At 49.7% G+C, this 14,370-nt stretch overlaps 1 protein-coding gene across 2 annotated transcripts in view; it reads left to right on the top strand.

Annotated features, from left to right (window-relative positions):
- Window positions 1–14,370, top strand: part of rabggtb (Rab geranylgeranyltransferase subunit beta) — a 231,591-nt gene that overhangs the window by 207,556 nt on the left and 9,665 nt on the right. For both annotated transcript variants that reach the window (XM_085983557.1, XM_085983556.1), the window contains exons 4-7: window positions 6,503–6,608; window positions 10,262–10,314; window positions 12,577–12,687; window positions 14,131–14,256. In XM_085983557.1, coding sequence (XP_085839683.1) covers window positions 6,503–6,608; window positions 10,262–10,314; window positions 12,577–12,687; window positions 14,131–14,256 — 396 coding nt within the window. The remainder of the gene's footprint in view (window positions 1–6,502; window positions 6,609–10,261; window positions 10,315–12,576; window positions 12,688–14,130; window positions 14,257–14,370) is intronic.

Here is a 14,370-nt window from a genome sequence, read left to right as displayed (position 1 = left end):
ACGCGTCCTCGCTCGAGGAAGTCGGGCGAACTCAGGGTCAAATAGTTTGCCCAGATCGTGCCGCTACATGATTCTCTCGCTTCGAGTGAATCGGACTGAATCTCCATTTTCAGGACTGTCTAAATCAAGGGAGGGTTCATTTAAACAAAGCTGGCAAAGGAACAGTATAGAAGAAAGAAAACAGAAAGAACTTGCATTTAATCCCTTGTTGGTTCAAAAACATATTATTCCCGGAGGTTTCTCAATTTCCCTGTCCTTTCTAAAGACCTTATCGCCTGGGATAATTGGCTCCCCGTCACGCCCAGCTTGCAGTTATGGCCACTACGTCATAACCTTTAAGCTGAACTTGTGCTTTTAATTTGCTGGTTTTATTCCCTAGAATATAAAAAGTTACGGGGGATTTGACTGAGGTTTTTAGGATTTTGAAAGGAATTGATAGGGTGGATAGGGAGAAACTTTTTCTGCTGGGGGGGGGGGGGGGGGCGCGGAGAGTTGAGACTAGGACAAGGGGACACAAGCTTAAAATCAGAGCCAGGCCACTCAGGAGAGAAGTTAGGAAACACTTCTTCACACAAAGGGTGGTGGAAGTGTGGAACTCTCTCCCACAAGAAGATGCTAGCTCAATTAATTTTAAATCAGAGATCGATAGATTTTTGCTAGCCAAGGGTATTAAAGGATATGGAGCCAAGGCAGGTAAGGAGACAGAGATCATTGAATGGCGGAACAGTCTCAAGGGGCTGAATGGCCTACTCCTGTTCCTATAGCTGTCCCGAATACACTCTTGAAATTCACTGCCTTCACGGCTTGAGCTGCTTAGCTTCCCCCAGTCTGTGAGAAAATGAATATCTCCAATTATAACCGCTTTGCTTTAGCTGCAAGCTTCTCTGATCTCCGTATCTACGCATCCAGCTACTACATCACTGCTGTCAGGAGGTCTGTATACAGCTCCCACCAGAGTCTGGCATCCTTTGCCATCCCTTAATTCTACCCAAGCACTGCCTGCTCACCCCTCTACTGATATCCCTCCTTTAAACTCCTGTTAGAATCATAGAAGATAGGAGGAGTAGGCCATTCGGCCCCCCGAGCCTGCTCCGCCATTCAACGAGCCCATGGCTGATCATCCAAATTCAGCACCCTGTCCCTGCTCTCTCCCCACACCCCTCGATCCCTCCAGCCCCAAGAAACACATCCAACTCCTTCTTGAATACACCCAATGAATTGGCCTCCACTGCCCTCCGTGGCAGAGAATTCCACAGGTTCGCCACTCTCTGGGTGAAGAAACTCCTCCTCATCTCCGTCCCAAATGGCCCATCCCCAGACCGTGACCCCTGGCTCCGGACTCCCCGACCATCGGGAACATCCTCCCTGCATCTAGTCTGTCCAGTCCTGCCAGTACTCTACAAGTTTCAATGAGATCCCCTCCCATTCCTCCAAACTGTAGCGTGTACAAGCCCAATCGACCCAATCTCTCCTCACATGCCACTCCCGCCATCCCAGGCACCAGCCCGGTGAATCTTCTCCGCACTCCCTCCATGGCAAGAACATCCCTCCACAGACAAGGTGACCAAAACTGCACACAATACTAAAGATGTGGTCTCACCAAGGCCCCGTACAACTGCAGCAAGACATCCTTGTTCCTGTACTCGAATCCTCTCGCTACGAAGGCCAACATACCATTTCCCTGTTTAAAATCATGAAAGATTTAGATAGAGTAAATAAAGAAAAAAACTGTTTCCAGTGGCTGAAGGGCCAATAACGAGGGTACAGATTGAAGGTGGTTGGCAACAGAACCAAATATGAGGAAAAACTTTTTCACGCAACGAGTGGTTAGGATTTGGAATGCGGTGCTCGCTCGGGTGGTGGATACAGATTCAACAGTGGCCTTCAAAAGGGAAATTAATAAATACTTGAAGGAGAAAAAAATTGTAGGGATCTGGGGAAGAGCGGGGGAGTGGGACTGACTGGTTGCTCTTCGAAAGAGCCGGCGTAGACTCGATGGGCCGAATGGCCTCCTGGGCTGTACTATTCTATGAAATCAATTATGACTACTCCCATTTTCCCAGTCCTTTCTAAAGTCCTGAAAGCCTCAAATATTTTGCTCCCAGTCACACCCAGCTTGTAGCCAGGTCTCTATAATGGCTACTACGCCATAACCTTTAAGCTGAACGCGTGCTTCTAATTTCCTGGTATAATTCCCTATTCGACGTGCCTTGGTGTAGAGTTCTTATTTGGGTCACTGCCCCGATCCAGCTCACATACCCGATGGGATTTCTCTCACTTTCTTATTTTTCATCGCTTCTGTTTTATTCACCTCAGGTATATTTTAATTATTTCCTATACTTTCTTTTGAACCCAAGAGTATTTATATTGTCTTTATCACTTTTTGTACCATGACGACACAAAGCTGGGTGGGCGTGTGTGCTGTGAGGAGGATGCTGAGAAACTCCAGTACGATTTGGACAGGTTGGGTGACTGGGCAGATGCATGGCAGATGCAGTATAATGTGGATAAATGTGAGGTTATCCACTTCGGTGGCAAAAACAGGAAGGCAGATTATTATGTGAACGGCAATAGATTGGGAAAAGGGGAAGTGCAACGAGACCTGGGTGTCCTTGTGCACCAGTCGCTGAAGGTAAGCATGCAGGTGCAGCAGGCAGTTAAGAAGGCAAATGGTACGTTGGCCTTCGCAGCGAGAGGATTCGAGTACAGGAGCAAGGATGTAAAAATCAACATTTCATTGTGCAGTACACACGTCTGCTGCATATATGACAAATAAAATTGAATTGAATTGAAGGATGTCTTGCTGCAGTTGTACAGGGCCTTGCTAAGACCACACCCCGAGCACCGTGTGCAGCCCCGGTCGCCCCACCCGAGGAAGGATGTTCCCGCCATGGAGGGAGTGCAGCGAAGACTCACCAGGCCGACACCTGGGATGGCAGGGACGACGCATGAGGAGAGACTGGGCCGACCGGGCCCATACTCGCCGGAGCCTAGAAGAATGAGGGGATCTCACCGAAACTCACAAAACTCTAACGGGACTGGACAGACTAGACGCAGGAAGGATGCTCCCGATGGCGGGGGAGTCCAGAACCAGAGGTCACAATCCAAGGACAAGGGGCAAGCCATCTAGGACAGAGACGAGGAGGAACCTCTTCACCCAGAGAGTGGCGAACCCGTGGAACTCTCCACCACAGAAGGCAGCCGAGGCCAATTCACCAAACATATTTAAGAAGGAGCTGGATACACTTCCCGAGGCCCAAGGGACATTGGGAGAAAGCAGGGACAGGGCACCGAACCTGGACGATCAGCCACGATCGCACTAAATGGCGGAACAGGCTCGAGGAGCCGAACGGCCCACTCCTGCTCCTATCCTCTATGTTTCTATGACCTTTGCTCTCATCCCCATTTCTTATTTTAGGCTTTCATTTTTACTAATATTTCTACCCGAAACCTCTCCGTCCCATTTGGGGTCCTACAATCTGTGCAGGGCCCAGATTGTCATAGTTACGGAGCGTAATACCTGTTTCAGGCGAGTGCCCTGGACAACTAAAAGTTGCCAGAGCCAGTATGGCATCCGGCTTTTTTTTTAAATATTCGTTCCTGGGATGTGGGGGGTCGCCTGCAAGGCCAGCATTTATTGCCCTTGAGAAGGTGGTGATGAGCTGCCGCTTTGAACCGCTGCAGTCCTTGTGATGAAAGTACTCCCACAGTGCTGTTAGGGAGGGAGTTCCAGGATTTTGACCCAGCGACGATGAAGGAACTGCGATATATTTCTAAGTCAGGATGGTGTGTGACTTGGAGGGGAACTTGGAGGTGGTGGTGTTCCCATGCGCCTGCTGCCCTTGTCCTTCTAGGTGGACGAGGTCGCGGGTTTGGGAGTTGCTGCAGTGCATCTTATAGATGGGTACACACTGCTCACCAGCTTTTGTATGGGGAAAAACCATTCATGCGCGAATATTTGAATGGGCCGTGCAGCCAGTTAAAGGGCCCGCGCACCGAAAAAAAATAAGGGGTAACGTTGGTGGAGGGCAGGAATATTGAAAGGATGTAGTGATGGGATAAGTAAAGAAGCAAAAGATGGGTCCAGCGGAGGTGTAAATAGTTACTGCGGAATAGCAGAGGAGGAGGGAAGCATGGATAATCTGGCACGGTGGAGAAGGGTTCCATGGCCTGGGAATGTGGTGGAGAAAGGATCCTGCTATATTTCCGTAAATAATTGTCTCTGTTTTATTCTGGCCTCCCAACATTCATAGTCTCTAAAATTGAGCTGCTTGCTTCCCAGCACCGCAGTCCTCGCTGGTCTAGACTGTTCGTTTCTCTCTTCCCCCACCACAGGTCCAAGCATCTTATTTAAAGTCCTCATCTCATCTACAATTCTCTCAAACCTTCCCCACCCATCCACTCTACAACCCTCTCCAGCCTTTTCTCCCCTCCCATGCTCTCTGACTCTGGCTTTCCATGCATCCTCTCCCTCTGCTCTACTTCTGCTGACAGGGCCTTTAGCCAACTAGACCCTACCCTGGAACATTCCCCCCCATCTCCCCCACATAAGCTCTACTTGTTACTCTACTTTTTAAAAGCCTCCTGAAAACCTACCCTTTTGACGAGCTGTGAGACAGCTCTTATCTCAAGAAGGTGGAGCTCATGTTCCTTTCTTTTGTGAAGCACCTTCAGCTGCCTGGGCCCTAAGCTCTGGAATTCCCTCCCTAAACCTCTCTGCCTCTCTTATAGAATGGTTACCGCACAGGAGGCCATTCGGCCCGTCGAGCCCGTGCCGGCTCTCTGCAAGAACACTTCAGCTAGTCCCACTCCCCCGCCCTTTCCCCGTAGTCCTGCAAATTTTTTTCTTTCAGGTACTTATCGAACTCCCTTTTGAAAGCCACGATTGAGTCTGCCTCCACCACCCTTTCAGGCAGTGCATTCCAGATCATAACCACATAAAAAAGTTTTTCCTCATGTCGCCTTTGGTTCTTCTGCCAATCACCTTAAATCTGTGTTTTCTGGTTCTCGACCCTTCCGCCAATGGGAACAGTTTCTCTCTATCTACTCTGTCTGGACCCCTCATGATTTTGAACACCTCTATCAAATCTCCTCTCAACCTTCTCTGCTCCAAGGAGAACAACCCCAGCTTCTCCAGTCTATCCACGTAACTGAAGTCCCTCATCCCTGGAACCATTCTTGTAAATCTTTCCTGCACCCTCTCTAAGGCCTTCACATCCTTCCTAAAGTGCGGTGCCCAGAATTGGACACAATACTCCAGTTGAGGCCGAACCAGTGTTTTATACAGGTTCATCATCATTTCCTTGTTTTTTTACTCCATGCCTCTGTTTATGAAGCCCAGGATCCCGTATGCTTTTTTAACCGCTTTCTCAACCTGCCCTGCCCCCTTTAACAATTTGTGCACATATACCCCCAGGCCTCTCTGTTCATGCACCACCTTTAGAATTGTACCCTTTAGTTTATATTGCCTCTCCTCATTCTTTCTACCAAAATGTATCACTTCACATTTTTCTGCGCTAAATTTCACCTGCCACGTGTCCGCCCATTCCACCTCGAAGTCTATCACTATCCTCCTCACTGTTCACTAGACTTCACGTTTTGTGTACACCCAAGTCAAAGTCCAAGTCATTAATATATATCAAGGAAAGCAGTGGTCCTAGTACCGACCCCTGGGAAACACCACTGTATACTTTCCTCTAGTCTGAAAAACAACCGTTCACCACTGTTTCCTGTCATTTAGCCAATTTCGTATCCATGCTGCCACTGTCCCTTTTATCCCATGGGCTTCAACTTTATCAAACGCCTTTTGGAAATCCATGTACACCACATCAACCGCATTGCCCTCATCAACTCTGTTACCGCATCAAAAAATTGGATCAAGTTAGTTAAACACGATTTTCCATTAACAGATCCGTGCTGGCTTTCCTTAATTAATCCACACTTGTCCAAGTGACTGTTAATTTTGCCCCGGATTATTGTTTCTAAAAGCTTCCCCACTCCTGAGGTTAAACTGACTGGCCTGTAGTTGCTGGGTTTATCCTTGCACCTTTTTTTGAACAAGGGTGTAACATTTGCAATTCTCCAGTCCTCTGGCACCACCCCCGTATCTAAGGAGGATTGGAAGATTAGGGCCAGTACCTCCGCGATTTCCACCTAGACTTCCCTCAGCATCCTAGAATGCATCCCATCTGGTTCTGGTGACTTATCCACTTTAAGTACAGCCAGCCTTTCTAGTACCTCCCCTTTTATCAGTTTTTATCCCATCCAGTATCTCAACTACCTCCTCTTTCACTATGACTCTCCTCCTTTAAGACGCTCCTTAAAACCCACCTCTTTGAAAATGCTTTGTCCTAATATCTCTTGATGTGGCTCGGCGTCAATTATTTGTCTGATTAAGTTCCTGTGCAGCCTCTTGGGATGTTTTACTGCATTAAAAGGCGCTATATAAATGCAAGTATGTTGTTAGTTCTTGTGTATGTATGATGTGCTTCTTTTTGCCTAGATCCTTTCTCTCTATGATAGTCTTCATGTCATTGATGTCGATAAAGTTGTTGAATATGTTAAAGGCCTGCAGCAAGAAGATGGTTCCTTTGCCGGTGACAAATGGGGTAAGTTTCTCCTGACACGCGTCCGTTTATATAAAGTGTAATATTGGCCCAGAACTTCGGGTCCCCACGGGTGAGTACGCACGGGGTACTCGCGCGTAGGCCCAACGAAAGTGCTGGTTTCGTGCATGCACTGCGCATGTGTGGGAAAGCGGCACTTCCGTTCCCCTGAAAGAAGGGGTTCAGAAGTCGAAGACGTGCGCCGGAGAGGCAGCGCGTGCGCATCGAACTTACGTTTTTTTTTGCAGGTTTTTCCGGGAGGGTAAGTCTCCAGCAGTTACACTATTAAAAAGCAGTCGCAAGGCCTGCTTTTAACAAGGTAAGTGGTGAATTAAGTCAAATTAAAACATTTTTTCCACAGGTTTATTATTTTTAAATACTTTAAAGAAAGGTAAGTTTATTTTTAGCCCCGTTAGAAAATGTAATTAATTTTTTCAAAAATTTAAATTATTGTTTAAAATAGCTATTTCATGTAATTTATAGTTTATTTTAAAAATGTGATTTTTAAAAAATTTATTTGAGGTTTTAGTAGTGATTTGGGGCTTATAGTATTTGTAAGTTTGACAGCTCTTCCTGTCAAACTTATGAATGAAGCATTGCCTGCGACCATTGGCTCTCCATGGCCCACGTGATCCCAGGGGACGCTTCGAGCTAACTGCGCCCCTGGGATACGCAAGCACTGCGCGTCTGCAGTTGGAGGAGGCCCAGGATCGGAATCCCACGCGGGCCCACAGCACAACGACCGGCGCGGTAGGTAAGTGCAGGTCGGGGGCTTGCACCCGCGGGAAGCCCCCGACCCGAATTTCTGGGCCATTGTTTTAAACCAAGCCCGCGTTTAAGGGTGTTTTTGGTGTTTCTACGTAGTTGCCAGTTAATAGGAGTAATGTGGTATTTACAGCTTAGAAATGGGCTCTGCCGTAACTTGCTATGCAATCCAGTTATGTCAGTGTATTACCATGTGATAACTGCTGATTTCTTTAACTCCTTGCAGCCTGTGCCCCATGTGACCGTTTACAGCAATAAGGCCCTTGAGCAGTGAGGGAATGCTGTTGATTGTCTGAGTTCTGTTGCCAGGAGCACCCATTAACTGCTTACGCATTTGCCATCTCTCAGACGGTGGTTCTCACACCGCTGGTGACAATGCAAGTGTTGCACAGTGTTCCGTTCCATTCACAACGCCTCAGATAATGAAGCCGGCCATGCCCGCATGCAGCAAGACCTGGGCAACATTCAGGCTTGGGCTGATGAGTGGCAAGTAACATTCGCACCAAACAAGTGCCAGGCAATGAATGGCAAAACATCTCCGATAAGAGAGGGTCTGACATCCGCCCCTTGACATTCAACAGCATTACCATCGCCGAATCCCCCACCATCAACATCCTGGGGGGGTCACCATTGACCAGAAACTTAACTGGACCAGCCACGTAAATACTGTGGCTACAAGAGTGGGTCAGAGGCTGGGTATCCTGTGGCGAGTGTCTCACCTCCTGACTCCCCAAAGCCTTTCCACCATCTACAAGGCACAAGTAAGGACTGTGATGGAATACTCTCCACTTGCCTGGATGAGTGCAGCTCCAACAACACTCAAGAAGCTCGACACTCACCAGGACAAAGCAGCCCGCTTGATTCCATCCACCACCATAAACATTCACTCCCTCCACCATGATCTGGCTCGAGGGGCCATATGGCCTACTCCTCCTATTTCTTTTGTTCTTATGTCCCAGTCACTGGCACTTTAAATATTTACATTTGTGAGGCCAGCTGATCTATCAGCGTGTTTCCGCCGCAAATTTTGTTTTTTAGCTGTAAGTTTTAAGAGAATTTATATTAATAAAAAAAGAACTGTTCATTTGCTGCTGATTGGAAAGAAGACAATACCTCTATGATAATGAAACTGTGGAGGCTGCGTCCGTCCTGTTTGTATGCAGTTGGGTCACATTCATAATGTTTGCGTGCAGTGGCTATTGAGCGTGCATTTCTGTTCATCATAGCGATTTGCAATCGTTAATTATGATGTACTTGCATGTATGATTTTTATGGGACTGGATAATTTCGACTGTGGCCAGCAGTCTCACCCTGTCCAGTACAGCAGAACCAGAGGACACGGCCTGCGCTTGAAGGGCAAATTCAAAACTCCTCTGTGAAAACAATATTTCAGTGGGCGAGTGGTCAACCTATGGAACAGGCGCCTGAGGGAGAGGGGGAAGCAGTTAGTGTTGACTCATTCAAATGTAAATTAGATCGATTTCTCCCAGAAAATAACATTTTGTGCTCCAGTATCTGAGTAATTGGAGACATGAGGTGTGGTGAGTGTAGCAAGCTCGGGAGGAACAGGTGAGTTTGGACCTCTGCTTCCCAAAGCTCTCCCCCACTGGGGTTTAGCTCACCTTATGTCTTGGGTCTGTTGTAGACTCATTGATCGAGATTAGTCAACAACTCCATTATCCTTTTATCATGGGACTACCAGGATGGTAAAAGGTGAACTTAGATGGACCTTGGTCTAGCAATTCCTGTTTCCAATGGCTATTTACTGGCGCATTCACTTGTAGCCGCTTCTAGATTTAGTTTGAATTCTGGCTTTGGTGAGCTTCTGTCCGCTACAGAATTAACACTACCTGTTACGTGACCAGATACAGCCCTAACATCCCAATGATGGAACCTATAACTGGATCAATAATTCTGGTACCGGGGGTGGGGCAGCGGGGGTGTTGGCTGTGGGGGGTGGTTGGCTGTAGGGTGTGGGGGGCTTGGCCTTGGGGGTGGGGGGGGTTGGCTGTGGGGGGGGTTGGCTGCGGGGGGTGGGGGGGTTGGCTGCGGGGCGTGGGGGGCTTGGCTGTGGGGGGTGTTGGCTGTGGGGGGCTTGGGGGTGGGGGGTGTTGGCTGTGGGGCGTGGGGGGCTTGGCTGTGGGGGGCTTGGCTGTGGGGGGTGTTGGCTGTGGGGCGTGGGGGGGCTTGGCTGTGGGGCGTGGGGGTGTTGGCTGTGGGGCGTGGGGGGCTTGGCTGTGGGGGGTGTTGGCTGTGGGGGGTGTTGGCTGTGGGGCGTGGGGGGTGTTGGCTGTGGGGCGTGGGGGGCTTGGCTGTGGGGGGCTTGGCTGTGGGGGGTGTTGGCTGTGGGGCGTGGGGGGGCTTGGCTGTGGGGCGTGGGGGTGTTGGCTGTGGGGCGTGGGGGGCTTGGCTGTGGGGGGTGTTGGCCGTGGGGGGTGTTGGCTGTGGGGGGTGTTGGCTGTAGGGTGAAGAATTTAGATGGGCAAAATGGCCTCCTCATCAGTATTGATCTTGTGAACTTGTATAACACCTTTACCACAATGATTGTCTACCTAAAGTTGTGTCCAATGAGCCAAGTGTTGCTAATCTCCAGGCATACGCACAGCTGAAATACAAATTAAACCCTTCTCACTGTACAATAGATTTGAAGCAGGCTATTGACCCTTTCAGCGCTGACCTCTTCAGATTTCACAGTGCAAATCCTTATCATGTACCTACTGCAAGAGTGAATTGGGAGGTGGTTGAAATGTGGAGAGTGTGGGGGGGAAACACTTTGATCTTGAGCCTTTTATTTTTCTATTGCTGTCCTCGGGAATGTCCAGCGCTAAGCTCGGAGTTTGGGGAGTGAATGCATTGCTTCGTACCACTGAAAAATCTCTTTCTCGTTGTAGGTGAAATTGACACCAGATTCTCCTTCTGTGCTGTAGCGACGCTGGCACTTCTGGTAAGAATGTTATTTGTCTCAGTGCCTGATTTATAGTGTGACTGTGTAATTGTATAATTAACTAAGATACGGACGGCCTGTCATTATAAAGTCTGAACAGCCAACATATGCATGGTGTTTCACTAGTGTTTAAAAGGGCAAGCAGTGGAAATGTGATGTGCCATCTAAATAAGAATGCTGACGTGGCTCCTGGTGGTTCGGTGTGTACATGCGCTGCATGGTGCAGTACAGTACTGTGCCGTGCCAATCTGAAGGTCCTGGTGTGCGCCAATATTGGTCATCTCTGCTTGGGCGGTGATAGCAGTGCGGCAATCTTACCCCCAGTGCCTCTGGGCTACTTATGAACAGGAAAAGGCCCATTCAGCCTCTCGAGCTTGTTCTGCCTTTCACTTGGCTCACGGCTGATCTGTACCGCCACTCCATTTACTCGTCTCTGCTGCATAAACCCTTTGCCGAACACCCCATCGGCTGAGTTCCTGATCGCTATTCGTCGAGCTCTGCTGGAAAACGCATGTGCACAGATGTCAAGCGAGGGTAGATTGTACCTGGTTGTGATGCCCGCAATAGTCCACTTTCACTGTTTAACAAACAAATGAAAGACATGCATTTATATAGCACCTTTCACAGCCTCAGGATGTCCCAAAGCGCTTTACAGCCAATGAATTACTTTTCTGAAGTGTAATGTAGGAAATGCAGCAGCCAATTGGTGCACAGCAAGCTCCCAGAACCAGCAATGTTTTTTTTTAAGTGACATTCAGAGATAATGTTGGCTAGGACAACGGGGAATAGAATAGTGCCGTGGGAACTTTTGCGTCCACCTGAGAGGGCAGATGGGGCCCCGGTTTAACGTTTCATTTGAAGGACGGCTCCTCCAGCAGTGCAGCACTCCCTCAGTACTGCTCCTCCGACAGTGCAGCTCTCCCTCAGTGCTGCTCCTCCGACAGTGCAGCGCTCCCTCAGTACTGCACCTCCGACAGCGCAGCGCTCCCTCAGTACTGCTCCTCCGACAGCGCAGCTCTCCCTCAGTACTGCCCCTCCGACAGCGCAGCGCTCCCTCAGTACTGCCCCTCCGACAGCGCGGCGCTCCCTCAGTACTGCCCCTCCGACAGTGCGGCGCTCCCTCAGTACTGCCCCTCCGACAGTGCAGCGCTCCTTCAGTACTGCCCCTCCAACAGTGCAGCGCTCCTTCAGTACTGCCCCTCCGACAGTGCAGCGCTCCTTCAGTACTGCCCCTCCGACAGTGCGGCGTCCCTCAGTACTGCCCCTCCGACAGTGCAGCGCTCCCTCAGTACTGCCCCTCCGACAGTGCAGCGCTCCCTCAGTACTGCCCCTCCGACAGTGCAGCGCTCCTTCAGTACTGCCCCTCCGACAGTGCTGCGCTCCCTCAGTACTGCCCCTCCGACAGTGCGGCGCTCCCTCAGTACTGCCCCTCCGACAGTGCAGCGCTCCCTCAGTACTGCCCCTCCAACAGTGCAGCGCTCCCTCAGTACTGCCCCTCCGACAGTGCAGCGCTCCTTCAGTACTGCCCCTCCGACAGTGCGGCGTCCCTCAGTACTGCCCCTCCGACAGTGCAGCGCTCCCTCAGTACTGCCCCTCCGACAGTGCAGCGCTCCTTCAGTACTGCCCCTCCGACAGTGCGGCATCCCTCAGTACTGCCCCTCCGACAGTGCGGCGTCCCTCAGTACTGCCCCTCTGACAGTGCGGCGTCCCTCAGTACTGCCCCTCTGACAGTGCAGCACTCCCTCAGTACTGCCCCTCTGACAGTGCAGCGCTCCCTCAGTACTGCCCCTCCGACAGTGCGGCGCTACCTCAGTGTCGGACTCGATTTTTAAAAATTCCTTTATGGAATGTGGGCATCGCTGGCAAGGCCAGCATTGATTGCCCATCCCTAATTGCCCTTGAGAAGGTGATGGTGAGCCGCAATTACATGCTTAAGTCTTCGGAGTGGGACTTGAACCCATGACCATTTGACTCGGAGGCAAGTGTGCGAGACACTGAACCACAGCTGACACGGTTTAAGCTCCCAAATGAAGAATGGCCATTCAGAGTGGTGCTGATGGTCATGAAATTGTATCCCAGCATCAGTAAGTGCCTTCAGGAGAGATGGGAGGAGGGGAAACCTTGTGCAGAGTTGGCGAGAGAAAAGTAAACTTACAGCAGGTTTGGGCAGGTTCAGCTGCTTGATTATGGAGGATTCTTAAATCTCATCAACGTACCTTATTGTGTAGCTGGTTCGTAACGCCAGTGTGGGTTGTTTTCCAGGGAAGACTCAATGCCATCAATCTGGATTCAGCAGCAGAATTTGTCTTATCCTGTATGAACTTCGATGGAGGTTTTGGTTGCAGGCCAGGTTCCGAATCTCACGCCGGACAGGCAAGTCAAGTCAGAATTTGTTTGCAATCTAAAGGGTCTAGCTTTCAATCATGGAAACTTGGATCCGGAGTGTTAATAGGTTTCAAACTGCTCAGCGTTTGAAACCTGATATAAAAAGCAAAATGCTGGAAATACACAGGAAAGAAAGAACCTCAACTTTAATCACTAACCTTAGCGGAAATCTCCGCACTTGGACGAAGTGGATTTTCCAACTTTGCTTGTTAACGTTATAAAGAAAGGTCTTTCATTTCTGTTGAGCATTTCACTACCTCAGGATATCCCAAAGCGCTTTACAGCCAATGAAGTACTTCTGAAGTGTGGTCACTGTTGTAATTGAGGAAATGCGGCAGCCAATTTGCGCACAGCAAGCTCCCGCGGATCCCAGAGAGTTAATAACCAGATAATCTGATTGTGATGTTGGTTCAGTGATAAATATTGATCAGGACCAGAAGAAATAATGCAATAGGATCTTTTACGTCCCTGAGAGCGCAGACGGGGAATCGGTTTAATGTCTCTTCCGAAAGACGGCACTTCTGACAGTGCAGAGCACCCTCAGTGCTGCCCCTCCGACAGTGCAGCGCTCCCTCAGTACTGCCCCTCTGACAGTGCAGCGCTCCCTCAGTACTGCCCCTCCAACAGTGCAGCGCTCCCTCAGTACTGCCCCTCCAACAGTGCAGCGCTCCCTCAGCACTGCCCCTCCAACAGTGCAGCGCTCCCTCAGCACTGCCCCTCCGACAGTGCAGCGCTCCCTCAGCGCTGCCCCTCCGACAGTGCAGCACTCCCTCAGTACTGCCCCTCCGACAGTGCAGCGCTCCCTCAGCACTGCCCCTCCGACAGTGCGGCGCTCCCTCAGTACTGCCCCTCCGACAGTGCGGCACTCCCTCAGTACTGCCCCTCCGACTGTGCGGCGCTCCCTCGGTACTGCACTGGAGTGTCAACCTAGATTTTGTGCTCAAGCCTCTGGAGTGGGGCCTTGAACCCATGATCTTCTGACTCGGGGGTGAGAGTGCCACCCACTGAGCCACGGCTGACACCAGTAGAGCCAACAGCCTCAGAAGTGAGAATTTGTGTAGGGAACCCAGTTCTGATGAAAGACCTGTATCCGAAACAATCTGCCATTTCGGATGAACGTTTACTGTGTTTCTCCAGCATTTTCTGCTTCAATTCAAAACTGCTTGTATAATATTGTTTGCATTTAGATTTTAAAAGGACGTGTGCCATTTAAGTGCGTGTACAAACATAAAATGTATGTTTGTGTATATAGTTTGCATTAAATTGCCATATAATCCTAGACGTTAATAAGGAAATAGCTAAGCACATATTGGCAATGATTTTGAATTTTTACCTAGTTGCATTCTTTCTGTGGCAACTGGGGAACCGTCTCCTCCGCGGCATGAGTTTGTGGCGTGAGTTTTAACAAACGTGCTGTTCTCTCCTCTCTAGATCTATTGCTGCACGGGATTCCTGGCTATAACAGGCCAGTTACACCAAGTTAATGCTGACTTGCTGGGCTGGTGGCTGTGTGAGCGGCAGTTACCATCCGGAGGCCTCAATGGGCGACCTGAGAAGGTATCGAGCAAAAAAGAAAAAGCCATTTTTTTTTTTTGGAAGATGATTCAAACCTACTTGAGATTGAATTTCCTTTCTTGCAGAACCTTAAGACAAAAGAAAAAACCCCTATTG

This window comes from Somniosus microcephalus, chromosome 3, assembly GCF_052327205.1.
Source record: "Somniosus microcephalus isolate GS21.2 chromosome 3, FLI_Smic_1.0, whole genome shotgun sequence".
NCBI classification, from domain to species: Eukaryota; Metazoa; Chordata; class Chondrichthyes; order Squaliformes; family Somniosidae; genus Somniosus; species Somniosus microcephalus.
Note: the sequence above shows the minus strand (reverse complement) of the source record. Positions and strands in the feature narration are given on the sequence as shown.